Source organism: Oncorhynchus nerka, linkage group LG14 (assembly GCF_034236695.1).
Source record: "Oncorhynchus nerka isolate Pitt River linkage group LG14, Oner_Uvic_2.0, whole genome shotgun sequence".
Taxonomy (NCBI): Eukaryota; Metazoa; Chordata; class Actinopteri; order Salmoniformes; family Salmonidae; genus Oncorhynchus; species Oncorhynchus nerka.
This window is the reverse complement of record NC_088409.1, coordinates 78,325,571-78,352,036: the sequence shown is the minus strand read 5'-3', so window position 1 is coordinate 78,352,036 and position 26,466 is coordinate 78,325,571. Positions and strand designations below refer to the sequence as shown.

The 26,466-nt window shown below is 45.1% G+C and overlaps 1 protein-coding gene and 1 pseudogene across 2 annotated transcripts in view; one reads left to right on the top strand and one right to left on the bottom strand.

The window, feature by feature from the left end:
- Window positions 1-55: 55 nt before the first annotated feature.
- On the bottom strand, window positions 56-4,237 carry LOC115141930 (phospholipid scramblase 1-like; annotated as a pseudogene).
- A 5,282-nt stretch (window positions 4,238-9,519) lies between these two features.
- The window catches only part of LOC115141926 (unconventional myosin-XVIIIa-like), a 185,565-nt gene continuing 168,618 nt past the window's right edge, over window positions 9,520-26,466 (top strand). For both annotated transcript variants that reach the window (XM_065000454.1, XM_065000449.1), the window contains exons 1-2: window positions 9,520-9,784; window positions 14,667-15,879. In XM_065000454.1, the coding sequence (XP_064856526.1) occupies window positions 14,839-15,879 (1,041 nt within the window). In that variant the 5' untranslated portion in view covers window positions 9,520-9,784; window positions 14,667-14,838. The remainder of the gene's footprint in view (window positions 9,785-14,666; window positions 15,880-26,466) is intronic.

Here is a 26,466-nt window from a genome sequence, read left to right as displayed (position 1 = left end):
TTGACATTCACTAGCCACATTTTTCTTGGCTCACAATACGTTTGGAAAAGCTATTTTAATACATCCAAGTCCTCTACATCATCATCCAAATCAAAAGTATTTAATACCTTGATTGCTTGATTGCATCATCTCCGGCTACGTGCAGGAATGTGGCACATTTAACTTTTCCGGATTTCTTGGAGATGCCACTGGCATTGATATAAAGGTTGAATTTCTGGATCCACACTCCAATTTTCGGCTACATTTCCCTCTAGGTTCAGAGTAGTTGGCGGTCTCATTTGTTTGATATTTCGGAATGTTGAGCTTTCCTTGTATTACTTTTTAACTTCTGACACCATCTAATATATTAGCACACTGAGGCAGGGATTTGGGTAGAATAACAAAATGTATCAGATGTCATGGGTCAAATGCAAGTACAGATGGTCAAGTAGGAATTAGTAACAGTGCGACCCTCAGGCACTCCAGGTGCATACATGACACCTCAAATACACTACAAGTTTTACATTTCATGCATTTCAGAAAAGTACTCCTGCAACAGGGTGAACAAATGAAGATCCTACATATATGTACAGTATTTCTTACACTCTTCTTTTTTAACTGGAATTGTGTTGTTCATTGGTAATAAGTGTAGCAATTATTCCAGTTTAAAATAGTTTTGCAAAATACTTTACTAATCAGATTGTGCTGCTGTCTCCTCTTGTTGTAATAAAGCGAGTCTGTGACCGTGGTTGCGGGACACATTTTTTGGGTGTGCCCTTTTTTTGTTTGAGTACATGGCCCTCAAAAGGTCTTTTCACGTCACTGATGGGCAGTGAATTCTATTCGCGACAGCCAGGTAGGTGCTAGCCTTGGGATTCGATAGCGAGCGCTGTTTCGTTCCTCAGAAACGCGAGCATACCATAGACAAGTTCTTGCTGCGTGCATTCGTAGAGGGAACAAAAATCAAGCCTTCGGACGCACTTGTGTTGGAGCGCACCAAAGCACCTTTCTACACCCACATAGCCTACGGAAGTGAAGAGTATCGGGTCACATGTCAGTAGATCGTTAAACTGATACATCAGTCATTCAGCCTATTCATTTTCATCAGGAAACTACTCGAACTGTAGCTATGTGTTAAAACATCTATCTGTGCATGTTGACGGGAGAATGTACAGACAAGCTAGTGAGGTTACTAAGGAAACGCATCCAGAGCTCTTAAAAAAATCCTTGCTGTAGGCTAGGTTGGAAATACTAAACATACTAAACTCTTTTCACTGAATAAATGCAGCAGGTGATATCCCAGATTAGGCCTTTAACATTCTATTAACGTCACATTTCAACATACTTTACGTTGAGCATCAATGGATGGAAGTCCTAAATTCACACTGGTTTTGTTTAATTTCAATCCTAGTGTTGTTCAGTGGGCAGAAAATGTTCAGTGGGTTAGGAATGTAATCCACCTCTTCTACCTCTCTCAAGGTACATGAAGTCGATTTAGAAGCAGGCTCCCAGCAACACTGCCTTTACCTTCACATCCAGTTCCATAGGGAAGGAGATTCCAAAGTTATCTGCATCTATGAAGACTTCTCGCAGGAATCCAACCCACTGCTTACTGATCTGCCCCACCACCACTGTCTCATCCAGAGACTTCACATCAAAGTTGACATCTGAACTGCAATGACAAACAACATTTGGCCCATGGATCTTAAGCTGGGGCTGTCTCCTCTTGTTCTGCACAGTGAGTTTGGGCAGGTAAGGGTGCCACTCCTGCACCACATAGCCTATGGGGCTACCAGGGGGACAGAACCTCCAGCTCTTGCAGGCGAAGCAGCAGCAGTCGCACCTCAAAGGCCGTATCAGGGTCATCACTTCCTCTCCCAGGTTGTCCTGGATGTGAAGGGTGAAAGATCGGTCTCGGCCCAGAACTGTAGAGTGCAGCATTCCTTCTCTGCTACAGCAAACACTTGCTTCCAGACACTGTTCTTTACAATGTAGTTATGTTTCACCTCCCAGCCCAGAACCACTTTAGCCAGATTTACTTTCTGATGGATGAGGAGCTGATCAATTTAGTCAGGTTTTCCAGTCCTGGAGGGCAGGCTTGTGGTCTGAGAGGGGCAGGCATCATCACAGGATCCCTAGGGGGCACAAAGCCTGGGGTTAGAGGTACTCTGGGAATCATGGGTGCGGGGTAGAGGCCTGGGGATAGAGGGACACCGGGGCTCGTGTTTGCTGGGTGGGAATCATTATTGCACCCCTCGGCCATGATTGCCTGTCCTAAGCCAGGTGGGGCAGGGATCATCACAGGAGCCTGAGGGGTGTAGTCTCGGATCCGCCATCCTCAGGGTCTGGTGGGCAGTATGGCACCTTCCTGCAGTGGCTGGCATGGATTCAAGTAGACCTATTAGCTATGCGAACAGCAACACCTGGTATGGTCCAGGCCACCTCTGGTGGTTCCAATGCCTTCGTCTCAGGTCTCACCACCAGTCAGTCACCTGGTTGCAGTTTGTGCAGGATCCCCACCAGAGGCTGGGGCAGAGCCGCTTTCACCCTGGGGAAAATAGTCTTCAGAACATTGTTTAGAGCAGTACAATAACTTACCATGTCATCGTTGCAGCCCCTCAGGTTCAGCTTGTTCTGTAGGAAAGGGGTCAAAATCTCATGGGGGGCCAACCCAGTAGTTATGTGTGCCCGCCCCCTCATGTACATCAATGCGAGTGGCATTACCGTGACCCAGGGGAGGCCAGTTCCTGCCATGAGTTTCACCATCATAATGTTCAAACAATTCAAAATATGAATTTATACTTTCAATTTTACTTTCCAATGAAATTCTAATTTCCTTTATTTCCCACTTTCTTTGTTACTTTCTATTAACTACATATCTCTTCCTCTCAAATACCTGACTTTCCATTTTACAATCTCTACTATACTCTGTCTCTACTATACCTCTGTCTTTAATAATTACTCTACCAGGTAAATCTACCACTCCCCACTTTTGACACATGGTACTGGTACTGGCCATGCACTAACTTAGCAAGGTAGGGAAAACAAGAACGTGGCAGAGTTGGCAGCCCAGCCGGGCCCAACCACAGTTTCTGCACATTGTCATATGTACACAGCCTCTTCCACTTCCTCAGCTCGACAGGACCTAGAGAAGTTCGCAAGTCTGAAATGTCATTGGGGGAGAAGAGATTCATAATATGATGTGAACCCATCTGCAACACAGGAGAATCAGTAGACACAGCTGCTGCTTTGGCTGCCAAATCAGCCATTATGTTGTCCTTGGAGAGTTAGTATGAGCCAAACATTTACATACAGCTATTTCAGAAGGGAGAAGAATACCTTTCAATAGGTTATCAACAAGTTTCCAGTGAGAAATAGTTTTCCCAGAGAACGTGAGGAACCCACGCTGTTTCCCAATGTAACAAAATCATGTACTACCCCAAATGCATAGCGGCTATCAGTGTAGGTAGTAACTGACTTATCCTTCGCCACTATACAAGCTTTTGTGATTGCAAAACGTTCTACAGCCTGCGCTGAGAGATGTGGTGGCAATTTAGCACTTTCAAGTGTGGTTGCCGCTGTTGTTACAGCATATGCAACAAGTGGTTCTCCTTTCTCAGACCTCTGAGCGGAGCCATCTACAAAGATTTCCAATTCAGCATTCTGCAAAGGGACATCAGTCAAATCTGGTTTAGATACAAGCTCCACCAGCGCTGTGCAGTCGTGGGTTTCTCCTGTTCTTAGTTTGTAACAATGTAGCTTGATTTAGCACAGTGCACCTTTTCAGAGTCACATGAGACATGGTTAGAAGCACATTCTGATAGTGCCTTGCTGGAGTCAGATGAGCAGTCTTGGCCTGTGAGAAGAGAGCATAAACAGCGTCTGGTACATGCACAGTTAGTTCACACATAGCAATGATGTCAGCATACGCCAGTACAGCCTCGGTAGCTGCAGCAACCGCTGTCAAACAACACACCAGGCACTCTCGCCACGCAATCCAATTGCTTAGAATAGTAACCCGCTGGTCTCTGTTTCCCACCCATGGTCCTGAGTCAACACAGAAGACATAAACCCATTCTTCTTACACACACCGCAAACAGATTGAAAGGGTTTAGAATGTGCACAGGGAGACCCAGACATGGAGAAGTAGTCATGAGTAAGTTTCAGTTGCGTCAGGGCAGTCAGTCATTCAGGGGTTCATTTTATCTTATCATTCATAGCCATCTTGTGACCGTAAATGAGATCTAAGAGAGGCTGGACAACCTCGGCATAGTCAGGCAGCCACGCCCTACAGTACCCTGTCATACCAGTTTGTGACATCATGTGTCATTTGGTAACAGGCTATGGGACAGAGAGAATAGCTTGTACTCTCTCTGGACCCAGCTGTCTGCCATTGGGAGTGATATAATTTCCCAAAATACTTTACAGTTTGGGAGAGAAGTTGCAACTTTTAATTTTAATATATATATATAAAACATTTTTTAAAATTTAAATTGAATTAAATTAAATTTTAATTGTTGTATTTTTTTGTTGTTTTTGATACTTTGTGGCCATTCTCTGCCAGAAAGATCAAAAGAGCTCAAGTATCAGTTTCATACACCTCAAGAGTTTCAGAGCAAAATAACAAGTCATCAACATACTATATTAGAGTGCTCCCCTCCGCGGGAATGAAACCCTCCAAAATTTGTGCCAATGCGTTTGAAAGAAATTGTGGGGGACTCAATGTGCGTCACTTGAGTGGGTTGAGTCACTGATGTGATCTTCCTGTCTGGGTTGGCGCCCCCCTTGGGTTGTGCCGTGGCGGAGATCTTTGTGGGCTATACTCGGCCTTGTCTCAGGATGGTAAGTTGGTGGTTGAAGATATCCCTCTAGTGGTGTGGGGGCTGTGCTTTGGCAAAGTGGGTAGGGTTATATCCTTCCTGTTTGGCCCTGTCCTGGGGTGTCATCGGATGGGGCCACAGTGTCTCCTGACCCCTTCTGTCTCAGCCTCCAGTATTTATGCTGCAGTAGTTTATGTGTCGGGGGGCTAGGGTTAGTTTGTTATATCTGGAGTACTTCTCCTGTCCTACCCGGTGTCCTGTGTGAATTTAAGTATGCTCTCTCTAATTCTCTCTTCCTCTCTTTCTTTCTCTCTCTCAGAGGACCTGAGCCCTAGGACCATGCCTCAGGACTACCTGACATGATGACTCCTTGGTGTCCCCAGTCCACCTGGCCGTGCTGCTGCTCTAGTTTCAACTGTTCTGCCTGTGATTATTATTATTTGACCATGCTGGTCATTTATGAACATTTGAACATCTTGGCCATGTTCTGTTATAATCTCCACCACTGGCCACGCCACATAGCCTGGTTCCTCTCTAGGTTTCTTCCTAGGTTTTGGCCTTTCTTAGTGAGTTTTTCCTAGCCACGGTGCTTCTACACCTGCATTGCTTGCTGTTTGGGGTTTTAGGCTGGGTTTCTGTACAGCACTTTGAGATATCAGCTGATGTACGAAGGGCTACATAAATACATTTGATTTGATTTGGTTTGAGGTGCTCCACTTCCCTCTCCTCTGGGGTCCCCCTTTGGGGCCCCTTTCTCAGTCTGCCCAGCCTTTGCTCTTCTGTGGCTCAGAGCAGTCAGCCGCAAAATGACCCAGCTTCCTATAGTTGTAGCTACAGTTGTAGCACTTCTGCCAGCTTCCTACAGTTGTAGCACCCCACGTCCTGCCCCCACCGTAGCACCGAGTCCCAGTTTATTTTTTACAGATATGGGCTATCTCGGTTTGTACTGACCCACCAATACCCTCATCTCTGCTGAATATTTCACAGCATCCTTACTTGGGTCTGGTAGGTCTTCTACAATGTCTTTGATTTCATAATGTCTTTACGTCCTCTGGACATTCACAATTGGATTCCAGGCTGTGGCGGCAGCGTCATTGGCATTGTCAGGTCAAGGCTGAGGGTTGGGACAGGCCATTAGAGGATATTGTTGATGTAGGCCTGATGCTGGGTTGTACAGGGAGAGGGTAGAGGCACACCTCTCCATCCTGGCCCGTAGATGGTCCTTCAGCAGGAGAGTCAGCAGGGGTGCCCCTCCGTCCTCACTTTCCTCACTGGAGCTGGGTGGAGGAGCCTTGAGAAATGGATTGGTCTTCGTTCCCTTTTGGCGTGCTTCCCCCACTGCGTCTTCAGTGGGACGGGCTGGGGTCACCCCAGACCCTGTCAGGACTTCAGTCACCCTCCACGCCAGATGATCAATCACCGGGGTGTTGGGAGAGACATGGGGTGGGGCAGCAGGTTGCAGTGGTCTGGCATCCGGCGGTTCAACTGGAGGCGGCAGAGGAGGTGGCAGATTCGGCAACATTGGATAGAGAGTTTGAGGAGTAGCATAGGGAGGGGGACAGTCTCTGTCATCATCATCTTTCCTATTCTTTCTGACTGTTTCATATTTTCCCTTCTTTTCTTCTTCCTCAGTCTGAAATACCATATTCTGACGGTACTTTCCCTGAAATGGGTCCTGTTTCTCCTTTTGTTTGTCAGCTTCCATTTCCCATTTCCTGAATTTTACCCTGTCTATTTGATCCATTTTCCCTAGTTTACCTTCTTTCTCTACCAATTTCTGTCTTACCTTGTCTAACAGCATCACACTTAGTGTCCCTGTCAAAGGAAACCCACCCTCTCTATGCCATAATATCCCTTCCCCACTTATCTACCGTGACCTTCAAGGCTCCTGTAGGAGGGTCTGGAATGCCTGGTTCTTTGTCCACACACACTCAAAGATAACACAGACACACCACAGGGGTAGACAAACAAAGAAAACCAGTTAACACTGTTTATGATTTTATATTTTATCCATATGTAATTCATATCTTCATTAAAATAATGCCTAATTAGTGGCCCCAGAACGGGGTATTATCTCCACACGAGGATATTGCGTACTGCGATTACTGTTGTATAGATTTTCTTATGTCTATCCAAATGTACAAAACTACCTACAGAGTACTGTGTCTTCTATCTAATTGTGTAACACGGTCCCAAAAATCCAATCTTACCTCATATATTTTAACCTCCACCTCAGGTGAAGTGCCCGGAATAACAAAACACTCACAATAACATCTAACTATCGTAACCCAGGGCATACCTGGCTAGCACATTTAAAATAAATGGATTTAACCACTTCTGGGGATCAATCAGTAACTTAGACACGTAAATACCTCCTTCAGACAGCGGTCCCTCATCCAATGGGACTTCACCAGGTACCATGCTTCCCACAGAACCCACAGTCACCCTGGCCCCTCGCACCTACAGACCGCACCAATCCCCACTGTAATCAATTCAGTGTCAGGACAGCTCTAGGTCGCCCGCAACCGAGCAGTGACAGAGTATCGTTGAGTCTGCAAATCCTCAGATTACTCTCCTCTGACTCGGCCCTGCTTACGCCTCCAAGGTGCCGCCTCACACAGGACCACACTCGGAGCCTACGTAACAGAGGCTTTTCTTAAAAACTTGACTTTGTGTGGTTCCCTCACCTCCTTTTCAATAATGAGGAGAGACAAGGTCAATCACCGATCAGGATATTGGTGGAACATCTTGCTCCCCTCTCTCAATACTATGTTCGGAATCTGGTATCCACCCGTGTCCGCTTTCTCTCAGATCTTATGCAGTCCAGCTGCTCCTTCAGGTGTGCGGCTCCCCTGAGATTCCAATTTGGGGCTCCCCTGGGCACAGTTTACCCAGATCTTCAGGAGCAACCAAACTTATCACACAAGTCAGAGTTATACTTAAACTAAATCTTTATTCACTTATTAATAAGGGAGCAGGTCACATCAAACACAAATGAATGGAGTGAGTACTCACTGAGTGGAGTGAGCCTGAGTTATATACTATCTCAGGATAGGTCAGGATAGGTGCAATCTCAGAGATGACACACAATGGTTCCAGACACTAACCCCCACATCCAGTGCCAGACCTTAGGCTCCAAATACAAGGAACTTGTTGTTTTGTTCAGTACTAAGAACTTTGGACATTTGTTGTTACTTAGTTTCCACCTTGAGCTAGGGGAGAGAACAATCTCCCCCTAGGAGGAGTTGATTGATGCTCAGACATTGTGGAGACAAGTGATTGGTTCCCCATTACTCACGCATCCCTTCACATGGTTTGCAATAAAGACACACAGTTCGCATATGGAAACAATGTTTCCTTCTGACCTCCTTTGCCATACTCCTTGCAGATATTCTGCATAGCAACAGGGACATGTGATAGATAAGCCTGACTTCTCCCCTCTCTGGACCCAAGGTGGCTGAGGCCCATTTGAGGGAGGAAGTGCAGCTGCCAACATCAGAGTGCGAATAGAGACATTCTAATAACAAAGAGTTTCAACAGTTCAATCATATAGGCATATTCTGTAGATAAGACATCTTAATTATCTATGTTACTTAGCTAATTCTGATGTCTCCACCACAGAGGGCATAAAGCCTGGGGGTAGTGGGACTCTGGGGCTCGTGAGAGGGGTGAAGACAGCATTATGGCCAGGCGCCTCTACTGAGTTAAAGGGTGCCTGGGGTATCTGTCCTGAGGAAGTGTCAAACCATCTTTGGGTGAACAAGGCAGTTCCACTATTGAAACTCAATCTACCATCGAACATACAAAATGCAAAAATGAGTTTTCCTTCCTATTTTTTAAAATCTATGACAATGACATTTACTAGACAATTTAGGAAATTGTTGTCCAAAACTAAACTTCAGCTTGTTTGAAACTCCTTTGTGAGTCTACAGAATCCAAGGGTCCTCTCTTTCACGTAGGTCAAGTTACAGCATCACACAAAGAGCTATTTCCCTTAGCAACGCTGCCTTACCAGTAACGGAGTAACTGTCTGGCACATTTATATCCAGCAGTTTGCAGTTCAAAGAAGCCTAGGCCTACTATTTAATAAAGTTTGTTATACCTTATAGTTTATGACTTTACCATGCATAATGTTTCCACCTTTTAGGCTCACAGTTGATGCAGCAACCAGACGTGTAGGCAAACAGTTCACTGCGCATGAGTGAAGGTGTGGTGTGAATTTCCACTAAGGTAAACCGACACCACAAAGGCAGCCTGGGCTATTAGCAAAATAAACAACTGCTTAGGCCCCCCCAATGTTCAGGGTCTCCCCACAAACTGTGAGGAGGACCCTAAACCGGATTCTGCTTTGGGCCCCCAATGTTCAGGGTCTCCCCACAAACTGTGAGGAGGACCCTAAACCGGATTCTGCTTTGGGCCCCCAATGTTCAGGGTCTCCCCACAAACTGTGAGGAGGACCCTAAACCGGATTCTGCTTTGGGCCCCCAATGTTCAGGGTCTTCCCACAAACTGTGAGGAGGACCCTAAACCGGATTCTGCTTAGGGCCCCCAAAAAGATAGGGTCGGTGATAAAAGTATTAGTAACCTGGTTCGAAATGGTGCCTAATAGTGCTTATTTGAATGAATCCCAAATAAACAAACCAGTCACTCCTAGGTTATTAACTGTGTATGTATTAATACTTTCCCCAGAAAATATCAAATGCAACAGCAACCAATAGAAATCTATCATCATAAAGTCATAATCTAATCTTCCATATATAGTTCATCCTGTCCAACTTGCAATAAACCCAACTGGCCAGCAGGAATCACTATTCGATAGATTTTCAGTGATGTTGCATGCATGCTGTAACCAGCTATCTAGCTAATCATAAACAGTCAACGCAGCTGCTTTCTAGCACGAGCTGCAATCCCATCAACGCAATTGCCTCGGATTCGAACACACTAGTGTCAAACCACCGACACAGAGGAAGAACACACTGAAAACGGTGAGTCACCCATCATTTCATGAAGATGGAATCGATGCACCAATTTGAGCTAAACATTGAAAGCAGAATGGCTTAGCAAGATAGCTATGAATAGAGGTCTCCGAAATACCAAAACATTTCCCCAGTGCTGTAGCAGCTAGCTAACGTAGCTGATAGCTACACCATAATTAATGTTGGCAAAGAACAGAGGCTTGGGATGCCAGGTAATCGTCCAAGCTAACTAAAGGCGTATTGGTAGTTTCAAAATAACATTTTTGTCAATGGAGTATTGTAGCCAGGGCTTTTCTGTTACAGTCGGGTTTAGAGGAAAATACTTTACAGTTGTAGTAAATAACAATGGCCTGTAAAATAGTATATTTCCCAATGTGACATCAGCTAGCTGGCTAGCTAGTAGTTGTCTCGCTTTTTGTTCTCCCCTGTCCATTGAGTGAATGGGGAACGATGACACCTCACTCGCTAGCGTAGTGGAGAGTGCCTGGTATTTCAGCGGGCATTTCATTGTTGTAACATAAAGCCTTGATGTAAGTGGCGAAATGATGTGCCCATAGAATCCCCGCGGTGGTGGGAAGAAAACAGTGTAAACATCTGTAGCAACAAGCAAGATTGGTTATAACCACGAAAGTGTAGGAAATATGTCAGCTGATAATGAAGCGGTTTGGGAGCTTCATGCAACTTTGATTCTATGGCATTTTTTGCTGACATGATGCCAAAAAGTGAGCAAACTTTATATGTGACTATATCATTATTAATAATCATTTTCAAACAAGACATCTTCTCATTAATGATTTAATAATGAACTGTCTTTAAGACAGCTTACATATCCCAACCTTTTAGTAGCCTACCTCCTTTAAAGGGGGACTGATGTAAAGTGTTGCAATTGGCAGTATATTTTTAACTGTGCATGTGGTTGTAGCTGCCAAGCCCGTTATTAGAAGTGAATAAAGCTTATATGTATTGTGTAGTATATTCACATTGCTAGAGTATGTCCATTATGCTTGTTGTCTGGTCATTTTCTCCTACAAGGAGGAACATATGAGTTATTTCTATTTTCTGCCTATGGTTATCCTCCAGACCATTTTATAGCTGGTCCTGAAAAAACCTTGCTTCCTGGTTTTTGGGGGGCAAGAATCTGGCCCCTTGTTAGAGGCTTGTTTAGATGTATGGGGTCTCCTGCTGCTGGGAACTCTGGGAATGTCAGATAGAACTGGAAGTTTCACCCCATTGACTACCAGAGTGGGACTGTGTGCATTCAGCCCATTTTGAGCGCCCCCATCCCTCACTGGAACAACAGTTAGTCTAAACAGTTAGTTCACATTCAAAATATCTGCTATCACTCAGGTAGGGGTAGGTTTAAGTCAATTTGGGTTTTGGCTTACATTGACTGTGATTTACACACATGAAACAGAGGCTGAAATATAGTTTAAGCCTACATAATTTGGGGATAAAGCCTTAGGCTGTTTGATTCTATGCTACACCATGGAGAGGGTGGTCCGCATAGGGCTGTGGCGGTCACGAAATTTCGTCAGCTGGTGATTGTCAAGGAAATAACTGTCGTTCTCACATTAATTGACCGTTAATTAACAAACACATTTAGCATCTTCTGCCTTCCACACATAGACTTTAAAATGGATTGTAGGCTAATAAATCCATGTAATATAGCCTACACCTTCTCAATAAATCCATTATTTATTTTAGACGAGTCTTAAGAAGCATGATATGAAGAAAATGTATAGTCTATTTCAGAAGAAAAGAATAGCATATTCTAAGTTGTCATTTTGTTAGGTCCTGATGTGGTTTATGCCAAATGGCTGTGGGCTACACTCGTTCATTTAGTAGACAAGATTTGCTTATAATTCTAAGGCATTATTTTATAGTATGAAGAATACAATTGAACAAAGCTGAATAAATTATATATTTTTTCTACAAACGATTTGAGGGAGTGCGTACATGCGGCTATTCTGTGTTGAACGGTTAATAAATAAATGGGGGCGGCAGGGTAGCCTAGTGGTTAGAGTGTTGGACTAGTAACTGGAAGGTTGCAAGTTCAAACCCCCGAGCTGACAAGGTACAAATCTGTCGTTCTGCCCCTGAACAGGCAGTTAACCCACTGTTCCTAGGCTGTCATTGAAAATAAGAATTTGTTCTTAACTGACTTGCCTAGTTAAATAAAGGTAAAATAAATAAAAATAGGTACTCCTATGCTTAATTTTGTCAAGGCTGTGGGTAACTGGTGAAAGAAGTCAGGCGCAGGAGAGCTGAGATGCGTGGACAAGGTATTTAATTCAAGAAAACACCAGTATAAACACAACTCCGGTGGAAGTCGTGACAAATTTAGTTATTAATGTAACTTTAGTTGTTATACAAACGTTGGGCTATATGTTTGGATTTTTAATACGTTGTAAGGCTATATGATGCCACTAATGATGATTTGAAAAATGTCGCTTGAATGGCATGAGCTCTGCTTTGTTTTTTGCGCAGGCTGTACACACTCCAACAGTCTCTCATTCACAATTTGACAAGCACTTGATAATGTCTCGAATTTCATGGCTGCATGCCCTTTGTGGCCCTAATGCACCCTAACAAAATCCATGCCTTTTGTGGCCCGGAGTGCTGCGTTGTGCCCTTCTCCCTGAGTGTGCAGCACAATCCGTCTCGTGATCTTTCTCACGGTCTTTCTCACAGGCTACAAGTTAAGGCAGACGCATCGGGGACGGAACTGTGCGTGTCCTTATCCAATTCCGAGGTGCATATTGAAGATATTGGAAAAACTGTCCACATTTACTTTTCATCAGCCAACAAGATGAGTTGGCCTAACAAACAACAAAAGCACTAGCCTATGTCAAACCACTGTCCCCATAGTACAAAAGTCAACCTATTCTAAAACTGTGAGAAATAAATATTCCATATATAGTGAGAAATAAATGGTCCAAACATAGTCTGGAGCAGTTGTGGGATACGATAGATCACAAATTAATACAACCACTAGCATCCCCCAAAAATTAATGCAATGTGGCCGACGCAACAGATCAGAACATTTTAGCTTTTTTTTATTTAACTAGGCAAGTCAGTTAAGAACAAATTCTTATTTACAATGACGTTCTACCGCAGCCAAAGCCTAACCTGGACGACACTGGGCCAAATGTACGCCGCCCTATGGGACTCCCAATCACAGCCGGATGTGATGCAGCTTGGATTCAAATCAGGGACTGTAGTGATGCCTCTGGCACTGAGATGCAGTGCATAATACCGCTGCGCCACTCGGGAGCCCAAAATGTTGATAAACTATTATGCTATTTCTTCACATTATAAGCACAGCAATGTGCACATGGTAGTAGATTATAAGTGTGAATGTTCCATTAGCGGAAAACACCATTATCAAAAGTGACCGCAAATGCAATTATGCATGTAATGCTTTTACTATAAAAGGTGCATATTTATGGTGAAAATGATCTTCCCCAAACTTGAAACTCACACGCTGCTTATAAATGCCAGTTAGGCTCTATACCCCTTGTAAATCAGATTAATGTGATAACGTTTTAAAATTAATTTGGCCACTTTAGTTATACAAACTTTATTCAAACATATAGACCTATGGGCTAGGCTACATGAATTGTGTGACTATGATTTGAACAATTCACAAAAAAGGCATTGTTTTTTATGCTGTGCATCATTCAAGTGATAATATATAATTCACAAGTGATCGGATAATATTGTCACCCATCAGACTAGTCTTCATTTAATTTTGTCTTTAAATATACTAAATAATATGGGTGTGACATTTGTTTTGATCTAGAATGGACCATTATCTTGCATCTGTATCGAAACAGGGGCAGCGGGAAAAAATACATGTCATCTATGTACTTAAATAGATACATGTCATCTATGTACTCTTTTCCCCTTGGTTTATTTTTATACTTCTGTTGTAAATATGAGCAATGTGTTTAATATTAGGAAAGTTGAGAAATAGATATAGTAGGCCTAGCCTGTAGAAATCTGATCCTCCTCTTTTTAATAGAGGCCATCACTTTGTTTTGTCCTGCAATTGCATAGCCTATAGAAATGTTGCGAACATGAGCTTATTGGCTCTCATGAAGTGTTTGATTAGAATATTGAAAACATTTGCTTTGATGTCAGAGTGATTAGAGGGACAATAGAGTGCTGAGTACCAGGTAGTAAGCAAGTTTGGTAGGCTACTAATGACCATCAGCAGCATCAGAGCTTGGAGAAGCCTAATTACAGTGACTAAACGGTCATGTGGAATTTGACTGTCTTCGTGACTCGTGAATGCCGGTGTAGCGGTAATACGGTCACCGCAACAGCCCTCTGTCCGCGTAGCACCCCTGAGGCAGAAAAATCGTAATAAAACTCAGATTTTGGGAATGTGCTCCTGCCTGCCTTCTGCAGTATGTTGAGAGTGGCTCTTTGGCAAAAATATCTTCCTTGAGTTTTGTGGTTTTGGCAAACACAGCTCTAATGGAGGCTAGGAATGTTTCTCTTTTGCCAAGATCACTTAAACTGTTCTTTGGTTGAGATATGTGTAATATTTTTCCATGTTCAAATAAGCGACTAGTGCTTTGTGTGGCATGCTAATGGACTGTTGCAAAAGGTTAAGTCGTGGGTCACTCTGTCTATAGTCCTACTCAAAAGGCATTTCTGTACACCCGCAATAACATCTGATAAATATGTGTATATGATGTTTGGTTAGGAGGAGAAATAAAATGGGTGTTTATTAAATGGACTTTTTTTTTTTCTGTGACATTCCTCACTGGGAGTGATATATTGTGTGTGATCTAATTGTATTTATGAAACATAATAAGCTCTGTTACTCATTCTCTTATGCCAGATGTGAATATTGACTGAACATGTTTTTTCTCTCCCTCAGGGCATTTTAATTAGTGGCAGCTTTACTCCTTTTTAGAGGTTACGAAAGACTGGACCCCCCCCAAAAAACTGGACCTCTGCTTTTGTATGGAAAAATCCCCCTTGCATGAAGAAACAGGAGCCAAACCGGTAGGACAACCAACTGTGTGGAGCAACACAGCAGACACACCACCATGTTCAGCCTGATCAAAAAGGACAAGGAGAAGGATGGAGGGAAGAAGGAGAAGGATAAGAAGGACAAGAAGGAGAGGATGTCTGCGGCGGAGCTGTGCAGCCTGGAGGAGATGAGTATGAGGCGTGGCTTCTTCAATCTCAAGAGGGAGTCCAAGCGGGATTCCAAGAACAAGCTGGAGATCTCCAACCCCATTCCCATCAAGGTGGCCAGCAGCCACGAGCTCAGCCTCACTGACATCGAGTCAGACGGCTTGAGCAACCGCAGTAGCATGGTGCTGGACGCAGACGGCCTGAGCGCTGCCAGCTCCACCGACGACCTAAAGGGTGATGGGGGTGGCGGTATGGACAAGGACCGGGGCTCGGTACGAGACCGCGTGGCCCACTTTGGCTCGATGGCCAAGCACAACTCCTCTCAGGTCATGAAGCGTTTCTCCTTCTCTCAGAGGAGCAAAGAGGAGAGCCCCTCAGAGACCTCCACACCCTCGGGACAGAACTCAGCCACTCCGTCCCCGCAGGTGGAGATCAAGGTGTTCGACCCGCAGCACAAGCACAGCCTCCAGCAGCCTGGGCCGGGGGTCGGGCCAGCACCTTGGCCAGTACAGGTCAAGAAGGCCCGCATCCCTGAGGTGGTGGACAAGACCTTCTCTGCTGACCTGAGGCTCCCGGCCGTCATCCCTCCACAGTCTCCGGAGCCGCGGGAGCTGGAGCTCCAGCGCCGCAACACGGGTGACTTCGGCTTCTCCCTGCGCCGCACCACCATGCTGGACCGCGGAGCCGACGGCGGGGTCTACCGGAGGGTGGTGCACTTCGCTGAGCCCGGGGCCGGCGCTAAGGACCTGGCCCTGGGGCTGGTGCCGGGAGACCGTCTGGTGGAGATCAACGGGGGAAACGTGGAGAACAAGACCCGGGACGAGATTGTGGAGATGATCCGTCAGTCTGGGGACACGGTGAGGCTGAAGGTGCAGGCCATCCTGGAGCTAAGTGAGCTGAGCCGCTGCTGGCTGAGGAACACAGACGGCCTGCGACGGGAGGCTTTGGATGTAAGTTATCCCCAATCACTCTTCCCCTTATCACCTAGATAGACATCCCATTCATACCTACAACTTCTAGAGAGGCAACCCACAGGCTGATTCTTCTATAAGGTACGGGTGAATTGGACCTAACCCTCCCAACATATCCTACTCATTAGTGTGGGTGTGAGCAAAGTCAGCGTGGTAACTTGGTGGAATGATTCACCAATTCCAAGGTTGTGTTTCATGTTTTAGCAGGATTGTTGTAACTCTGGAACTGTCTGATGATGATCACTGTTGCTCCTCTCTAACTAGGTCTAACAAATAACCACATTTCCCAGAACCCACACAAGTCGTTTACAGGTGGCCCAACCTATGGATTGGACCAAACACTTAACAGTCTCTCATTGTTTTCACAGTGCAATCCAAGTCCAGTGTGTTTTTTCTGTGAAGTAAAAAAAACGTTTACTGAATAAAAATGTTCTTCTGAGAAAAGTTAGTGACAAACTTACCACAGCTCTGATGGATTGAAGCAGTTTCTGTGAGGCTCTGCTTGCTATGTTTCTTCCTCTCCTTACAGACCTTCTGCAATGTTTAGGTTTCAGCCATGCTTTCCTGTGGGTGTCTGGGCTTGATGTAGAAATGTCACCTTGGTGTGTGCAGCCCAGCCCCAGAAGAGTCAAATCCTGCCCGGACTGCCCGGTTGATATTAAACGGAAGCTGTTGAGGCTAATCTTGTATTTCATGCTTTGCTTCCTCGTTGGTTTTATATAAGAAAGGCATTCTGCCCAGGTTGGAGCTTCTGTGAGTGTAGATAGGTATGTAAGTGTGTGGGTCTGTATGTAAGTAAATCAAATCAAATCAAATTTGATTTGTCACATACACATGGTTAGCAGATGTTAGTGCGAGTGTTGCGAAATACTTGTGCTTCTAGTTCCGACAATGCAGTAATAACCAACAAGTAATCTAGCTAACAATTCCAAAACTACTACCTTATAGACACAAGTGTAAGGGGATAAAGAATATGTACATAAAGATATATGAATGAGTGATGGTACAGAGCGGCATAGGCAAGATACAGTAGATGGTATTGAGTGCAGTATATACATATGAGATGAGTATGTAAACAAAGTGGCATAGTTAAAGTGGCTAGTGATACATGTATTACATAAGGATGCAGTAGATGATATAGAGTACAGTATATACGTATACATATGAGATGAATAATGTAGGGTATGTAAACATTAAATTAGGTAGCATTGTTTAACCTCTTCCCTCTACTCGGGACGCTTGCGTCCCAACTAGAGCTCTGGAAATGCAAATGTGCTACGCTAAATGCTAATAGTATTAGTTAAAACTCAAACGTTCATTAAAATACACATGCAGGGTATCGAATTAAAGCTACACTCGTTGTGAATCCAGGCAACAAGTCAGATTTTTAAAATGCTTTTCGGCGACAGCATGAGAAGCTATTATCTGATAGCATGCACCAATACACTACAACACAAAAGCACAGCAGGGGACGTAAACAAAATAATTAGCATTTCGGCGTTACACAAACCGCACAATACAATAGAAAACATTCATTACCTTTCACCATCTTCTTTGTTGGCACTCCTAGATGTCCCATAAACACTATTGGGTCTTTATTTCGATTAAATCGGGCCATATAAAGCCAAGATATCGTTATATGTAGACTGTGTGATAAACGAAAAAAACAGCGATTTCACAACGTAACGTCATTTTTTAAAATTCAAAAAGTAGACGATAAACTTTCACAAAACACTTCGACATACGTTTGTAATGCTACTTTAGGTATTAGTAAACGTTAATAAGCGATAAAAATCATCAGGAGGCGATGTAAAAATCATTAGCTGTCGTCTTGGAAAAAATTTCACGAGAGAGCTCTTCCAAATGATCTGGGCGGAGACTGGAGGTAAGTGGTTCCCCTGATTCGGTTCAACCAAGAATCAAAGATGATTCAATTCACAAGACTCTAGACAACATGGGGATGCTGTGGGAGTTGAATCCTCGGTCTTATCTAATTCGGCTCACTGTGAACAAATGCTGGAAGTGGCGCAAGGATATTTATTTCCATTTTCTGTGATCAGGTTTTCCTGCGCTTTCCGATGTAACGCACGTTATGTTATAGCCACAGTCGTGATTTAACCAGTTTTAAAAACGTCCGAGTGTTTTCTATCCACACATTCTAACCATATGAACGTACTATATTCCTGGCATGAGTAGCAGGGCGCTGAAATGTTGCGCGATTTTTAACAAAATGTTAAAAAAAGTAGAGGGTAGGAGCAACAAGTTAAAGTGGCTAGTGATATATTTTACATCATTTCCCATCAATTCCCATTATTAAAGTGGCTGGGGTTGAGTCCGTGTGTTGGCAGCAGCCACTCAATGTTAGTGGTGGCTGTTTAACAGTCTGATGGCCTTGAGATAGAAGCTTTTTTTCAGTCTCTCGGTCCCAGCTTTAATGCACCTGTACTGACCTCGCCTTCTGGATGATAGCGGGGTGAACAGGCAGTGGCTCGGGTGGTTGTTGTCCTTGATGATCTTTATGGCCTTCCTGTGACATCGGGTGGTGTAGGTGTCCTGGAGGGCAGGTAGTTTGCCCCCGGTGATGCGTTGTGCAGACCTCACTACCCTCTGGAGAGCCTTACGGTTGTGGGCGGAGCAGTTGCCGTACCAGGCGGTGATACAGCCCGACAGGATACTCTCGATTGTGCATCTGTAGAAGTTTGTGAGTGCTTTTGGTGACAAGCTGAATTTCTTCAGCCTCCTGAGGTTGAAGAGGCGCTGCTGCACCTTCTTCACGATGCTGTCTGTGTGGGTGGACCAATTCAGTTTGTCTGTGATGTGTACGCCGAGGAACTTCACTTACTACCCTCTCCACTACTGTTCCGTCGATGTGGATAGGGGGGTGTTCCCTCTGCTGTTTCCTGAAGTCCACAATCATCTCCTTAGTTTTGTTGACGTTGAGTGTGAGGTTATTTTCCTGACACCACACTCCGAGGGCCCTCACCTCCTCCCTGTAGGCCGTCTCGTCGTTGTTGGTAATCAAGCCTACCACTGTTGTGTCGTCCGCAAACTTGATGATTGAGTTGGAGGCATGCGTGGCAACGCAGTCATGGGTGAACAGGGAGTACAGGAGAGGGCTCAGAACGCACCCTTGTGGGGCCCCAGTGTTGAGGATCAGCGGGGTGGAGATGTTGTTGCCTACCCTCACCACCTGGGGGTGGCCCGTCAGGAAGTCCAGTACCCAGTTGCACAAGGCGGGGTCGAGACCCAGGGTATTCCTCTTCTCCAGATGGGTTAGGGCAGTGTGCAGTGTGGTTGAGATTGCATCGTCTGTGGACCTATTTGGGCGGTAAGCAAATTGGAGTGGGTCTAGGGTGTTAGGTAGGGTGGAGGTGATATAGTCCTTGACTAGTCTCTCAAAGCATTTCATGATGACGGAAGTGAGTGCTACGGGGCGGTAGTCGTTTAGCTCAGTTACCTTAGCTTTCTTGGGAACAGGAACAATGGTGGCCCTCTTGAAGCATGTGGGAACAACAGACTGGTATAGGGATTGATTGAATATGTCCGTAAACACACCGGCCAGCTGGTCTGCGCATGCTCTGAGGGCGCGGCTGGGGATGCCGTCTGGGCCTGCAGCCTTGCGAGGGTTGACACGTTTAAATGTTTTCCTCACGTCGGCTGCAGTGAAGGAGAGTCCGCATGTTTTAGTTGCGGGCCGTGTCAGTGGCACTGTATTGTCCTCAAAGCGGGCAAAAAAGTTATTTTGTCTTCCTGGGAGCAAGACATCCTGGTCCGTGACGGTGCTGGTTTTCTTTTTGTAATCCGTGATTGACTGTAGACCCTGCCACATACCTCTTGTGTCTGAGCTGTTGAATTGAGATTCTACTTTGTCTCTATACTGACGCTTAGCTTGTTTGATTGCCTTGCGAAGGGAATAGTTACACTGTTTGTATTCGGTCATGTTTCCAGTCACCTTGCCCTGATTAAAGGCAGTGGTTCGCGCTTTCAGTTTCACGCGAATGCTGCCATCAATCCACGGTTTCTGGTTTGGGAATGTTTTAATCGTTGCTTCAACACACTTTCTAATGAACTCGCACACCGAATCAGCGTATTCGTCAATGTTGTCGTCTGACGCAATACGGAACATATCCCAGTCCACGTGATGGAAGCAGTCTTGGAGTGTGGAATCAGATTGGTCGGACCAGCGTTGAACAGACCTCAGCGCGGGAGCTTCTTGTTTTAGTTTCTGTCTGTAGGCAGGGATCAACAAAATGGAGTCGTGGTCAGCTTTTCCGAAAGGAGGGCGGGGCAGGGCCTTATATGCGTCGCGGAAGTTGGAATAGCAATAATCCAAGGTTTTTCCAGCCCTGGTTGCGCAATCGATATGCTGATCAAATTTAGGGAGTCTTGTTTTCAGATTAGCCTTGTTAAAAACCCCAGCTACAATGAATGCAGCCTCCGGATATATGGATTCCAGTTGGCAAAGAGTCAAATAAAGTTCGTTCAGAGCCATCGATGTGTCTGCTTGGGGGGGAATATATACGGCTGTGATTATAATCGAAGAGAATTCCCTTGGTAGATAATGCGGTCTACATTTGATTGTGAGGAATTCTAAATCAGGTGAACAGAAGGATTTGAGTTCCTGTATGTTGTTTTGGCCACACCACGTCACGTTAACCATAAAGCATACGCCCCCGCCCCTCTTCTTACCAGAAAGATGTTTGTTTCTGTCGGCGCGATGCGTGGAGAAACCAGCTGGCTGCACCGTCTCCGATAGCGTCTCTCCAGTGAGCCATGTTTCCATGAAGCAAAGAACGTTAGTCTCTGATGTCCCTCTGGAATGCTACCTTGCTCGGATTTCATCAACCTTGTTGTCAAGAGACTGGACATTGGCGAGGAGAATGCTAGGGAGTGGTGCACGATGTGCCCGTCTCCGGAGTCTGACCAGAAGACCGCTTCGTTTTCCCCTTTTTCGAAGTAGTTTTTTGGGGTCGCCGGCCGGGATCCATTCCGTTGTCCTGGGTGAAAGGCAGAACGCAGGATCCGCTTCGCGAAAGTCATATTCTTGGTCGTACTGATGGTGAGTTGACGCTGCTCTTATGTTCAGTAGTTCTTCTCGGCTGTATGTAATGAAACCTAAGATGACCTGGGGTACCAATGTATGAAATAGCACGTAAAAAAACTGCGAGGCGGCCATCTCTGTCGGCGCCGGAAGTGTTAAAATGCTGAAATAAGTAAAGGGTGTGTCTGTGTTTGTGTGAACAGGCTACTGTTCTGGAACTGCTGTCCAGCTGTCCAGTTCAGAGTTCAGACAAAGATAAAGTGTGGTCAAGGCAAACTAGGCTCTACAACGTGTGTGTGTAGGTTGTGTGTGTGTGTAGGTTGGATAATACTTATTTCTTTAATCACATTAGGGTTAGGAAAGATGGGCTACACCCTCCTCATGCAACTTGCAACAGTTGGATTTAAATCTGTTTGTGATGACTTCTGTGTATTACACTGCTATAAACAGTGTGTTTTATGTGTTCACCTTGTCCTGTAACCACTCAAGAAGAATGTATCATGTTTGTTCAAACATTTGCAAATAGTTTTACTGCTGCGTAAGTTATGTATCAGTGATTAAAAAATATAGATATTCCTATCCAATAATTGTCCTTGTTTGTAGTCTTGTGGACTGGATGTTTGTGATGTTGGTGAGTAAGACGGTTATGTTACTGTTCAGTGCAATAGTGGATTTTTGTGGAGCGGTGAAAAGGGTGTGTTTTTGGTTGTGTGTACAATTATGTGTCTGGATACTTGATAGTGTGTTGTGTGTCTGTGTTTGTGTGTGTGTAGTGTGGTAGGCCTTGTCCCTGGTTAGGTGGCACACAGTGGTCTGATTGCACTTAGGGTCAGGGAGTGTTTTGAAACATGAAGGATACTCTGTGCCTAATAACTAGGTTTACTAAATGGTAACATACACTGGCAATTCATGGCCATTTCTGTTGTCACCCAACATCAAACTGCTCCTCTTGATTTTTGTATCTGACCTTCAGCCAGGTATAATTGGTTCTTTGAAGCTTGAGGGCATTAAATTGACCAATCTTAATGCACAGGTAAAAAGCCTACACTCTTAGAAAAAAGGGTTCCAAAAGGGTTATTCAGCTGTCCCAATAGGATAACCTTACTCGTTCTTTAGTCTAGTCTGTGAAAGGACATGGAATACCAAGGCACAAGCTTGTCTTAGCAAACCTGTCTAAGCTACACAGTGAAGACATGGCTAGCTACTGAGAACCTCTGGTCATGCGAAATAAGCCACCTTGGAGATACTTGAAAAACACTGGGGAAATTATCCGTTCCCCCAAAATGATCTGTTCCCTCCACCCCTCCTGTCTTCCTCACTCCGGTATTTTCTGCATTGTTCTATTTTGGAATTTACCAATAAACAAAAAAGGACTTTGCTGTGCTGTTCGGTTTGAGGCCAGCTTCTCTCTTTGTGCTTTTCCTGGCTCTGCGCCTCCCTCCCTGTGTAGTGTAGCCTAAACCACTGCTGTCTCCTAGAGCAGAAACAGGGAGAGTAGATCAGAATTAGATCCCAGGCACAGACTGAATTCCACTGCTGTCTCCTAGAGCAGAAACAGGGAGCGTAGATCAGAATTAGATCCCAGGCACAGACTGAATTCCACTGCTGTCTCCTAGAGCAGAAACAGGGAGCGTAGATCAGAATTAGATCCCAGGCACAGACTGACTTCCACTGCTGTGAGAGGGTTAGTCTCAATCTGACAGATCATGACGATGCAGTCAACACCCTGAGAGGTGTGCATTGGTGTAGGCCTGGGAATTGTCAGGGACCTCACAATACGATGTTAGTAAGATATCTTTTACTTAAGATACTATACGATTTGTATTGCTTTTTAGTTTAGTTTATTTGATCAATTTAAACAAGGTACACATACAACATTATGTTCTTGATTAATTATGAATCATCCATGATAAACACAAGTCTAGAAATTATTTCCATTGCGGTCCTCTTTCATGATAGCATTTGGCAAGTGTGGCATATGTGGTAGGATATGTTGTGATTCACACCATGTATTGCAATTCGATAAAGTGATTTTATTGTGATTTGTTGTTCCAAACATATTGCCTGCTCCAGAGAGACAAGCGAGAGCATGAGAAAATGTGTTTTGCTCCGTCATGGAAATAAATGTGCTGAAAACATTTTTTTAAAAGATGGAGAACAAGCTATAGGATTAAGAATACGGTAGGTACAGCTGCCTATCGATTTATAAGTATTGATTATAATATTGTCTAAAACAATATTGCAATAGGTAACTATCGACCCCCCCCCCCCCTTCCTCCTTCTTTGTTCTCTGCAATCAACCCTGCTCCCTTTCTGTTCCACACCCCTGCCAGCACTCTCCCTCTCCCATCTGTCATCTTCCAGCTGATGCCCCCTCTACAATACTGTGTCTTTGTTATCGCTTGTCATGTAGCTCTATCACGTAGCGAGCGGTCCTCTCCCCTAAGGGGGTAGAGAGTTTTTTTGTTTGTCCCTCAATTGGCTGAGGTACAAGGGCCCTTGTGACACAAAGTCCTAATGAAAGTCTAATCTCCCCAAACCGCAATGGAATTCATCTGCTGAGCGTGAGCTGTGTTCTGGCCACATGTTGTTCTCTGGAGTTTTGGGGAGAAAAATAAAGAATGTATTTTCTTGCGGAGATGGAGAGTGACTGGGAATGTGGGCCCTCCCTCCCTGGGCACTAGAGTTGGTTTCTTGTTAAAATACTTTGAGTCACAGTGTGGATAAGAGAGTTGTTTTTTAACCAAGTATCCGAGCGCTCTGTTTCCATCACGCAAACAGGAAGTGAGGGCTGCTTGGGGGTTGGGTTGTGTATGTGTGGTTACGTCCGTTATTGATTTATATGTCCCAGTCTCACTAAGCAGAAGGCCAGCTCTCCATCCCTTTGTCTTTTAAAACAAACATCAACAGCTTGTACGGTCGGGTCATCTGTTCAAATGAAGGAGAACCAACAGAACGGTAATTTCTCAGTTCAACAAAGGCTGTAATGGCGCAACACAGCCAGGAGGTACGCTTCACATTCTCTTGATTTAGAACCACTCTCCAACGGGTCTCCAGGCCCATGCTAGAAAGACATTCAATGCAGAGTGTTTAAAAAATAAATAAAAAGTTAATGAAGGAATGTGCAGCCTCCTCAGCCTTATGAATGAGAACAACATGTTGAAATGATCCTCTTCCATAGCTAAGGAATGTGAGGAGGACAGGAAGCAGGAGACTGCCCGGGAGTATGCTCTGAAATGGGGCTTTAAAAATGAACACACACGTGGGCACAAGTTGCACGTGAGTATGCTCTGAATACACACACAAGGTGATTTACCAGTGCTCCAGACAGACAGGAAGCTCCCATTCTCCCAGTCAGTGGTTCATGTGGAAAGGATATCCTGCAAAGAGCACCAGGATCGGGATAAGGGATAAAGTATTGCTTTTCACAGGAACAAACAAGATACATAGTGTCACGTTTATTCCCGCTCTTCCTCTCCGGCGTTCAAAGTCGCCAGTTGTCTCATCATTACACACACCTGCACCATCGTTACACGCACCTGCGCCTCATGACATTCACCTGGACTCCATCACCTTCCTGATTACCTTCCCTATACCTGTCACTCCCCTTGGTTCTTTCCTCAGGCGTTATTGACTCGGTTTCATGTCTGTATGCTTTTCCTGTTTCTTGTTTTCTTGTTTGTTTTATTCTATTATTACATTTGCACTCCCTGTACTTGCTTCCAAACTCCCAGCATACACGTTACAGAATAACCAAAGGGAAGCAACAGGGATTTTTGAAAATGTTTTTTTTTACTGGTGACGTCGGGTCAGCCGGCCTGTCAAGCTCCCAATGCCTCAGCCGGCCCGTCAGGCTCCCCATGCCTCAGCCGGCCCGTCAGGCTCCCCATGCCTCAGCCGGCCCGTCAGGCTCCCCATGCCTCAGCCGGCCCGTCAGGCTCCCCATGCCTCAGCCGGCCCGTCAGGCTCCCCATGCCTCAGCAGAAGCGAACAGTCCGCTCCTGGTCCTCGGGACCGTCCCTCTGGTCGGCGTCGTCTGGCGGCTGGAGCTGCGTGTCAGTGACGGGGTACTGTCACGTTTACTTCCGCTCCCCTTCTCCAGGGCTCGACGTCCCCAGTGCCTCATGACATTCACCTGGACTCAATCACCTCCTTGATTATTTTCCCTATATTTGTCACTCCCCTTGGTTCTTTCCTCAGGTGTTATTGACTCTGTTTTGTGTCTGTACGCTTTTCCTGTTTCTTCTTTTGTACTATGTTCTATTTATTATTAAATTTGCACTCCCTGTACTTGCTTCCTGACTCCCAGCATACACGTTACACATAGGTCTATTTTGGCCCTGGATAAGGCGGAGGAGGGTCCACCCAGAAAATGGGCCCGTACAGGAATGTGTGAGTGCATAGGATTTAATTATAAACTTCGGCAAATATGCAACCGGTTGAGTAACTTTGTTTGAGGCTGCCAGTTTGTAGGACTTTAACCAGGCCCAGCCGGAGTCATTTCAGTCCACAGTCCATCCCCAACCAGGCCCAGCCGGAGTCATTTCAGTCCACAGTCCAACACCAACCAGGCCCAGCTGGAGTCATTTCAGTCCACAGTCCATCCCCAAACAGGCCCAGCTGGAGTCATTTCAGTCCACAGTCCATCCCCAAATAGGCCCAGCTGGAGTCATGTCAGTCTACGGTCCAAAGTGGCTAAGGGATCCAACAGATTTTTTTTCATCCAGTGTTCTTAAATATATTAGTCAATTGTTTACGTCTGGGTTTTATTATGCACATTAGTTTAATAGCTGTATGGCTGCCGTTTCCTTTCCTCGTCTCCAGTCCTTCTACACTGAACAAAAATATAAACGCAACATGTAAAGTGCAAAAGATCCCAGAAATGTGTGTTTACCTCCCTGTTAGTGAGCATTTTTATTCTTTGTCAAGATAACCCATCCATCTGACAGGCTGGTTAAACCGCATGCTCGTTACACAGGTGCACCTTGTGCTGGTGACAAAAGGCCGCTCTAAAATGTGCATTTTTGTCACACAACACAATGCCACAGATGTCTCAAGTTTTGAGGGAGTGTGCAATTGGCATGCTGACTGCAGGAATGTCCACCAGAGCTGTTTGGACAGTATGTCCAACCGGCCTCACAAACGCAGAACACGTGTAACCACACTAGCGCAGGACCTCCACATCCGGCTTCTTTACCTGCGGGATTGTCTGCGGAGGGGAGGGGTGGGGGTGCTGAGAAGTATTTCTGTCTGTAAAAAAAAATCATTTTGTGGGGAAAAACTCATTCCGATTGGCTGGGCCTGGCTCCCCAGTGGGTGGGCCTATGCCCTCCGATGCCCACCCATGGCTGCATGTGAAATCCATAGATTAGGGCCTAATGAATTTATTTCAATTGACTGATTTCCTTATATGAACTGGTGAAATTGTTGCGTTTATATTTTTGTTCAGTGTAGTTTCTAGATGTGTTGTGATTGTAGAGCAATGTTGTGAGTCAGTATGTGGTTGTGGCCCTGTGCCTTTTAAT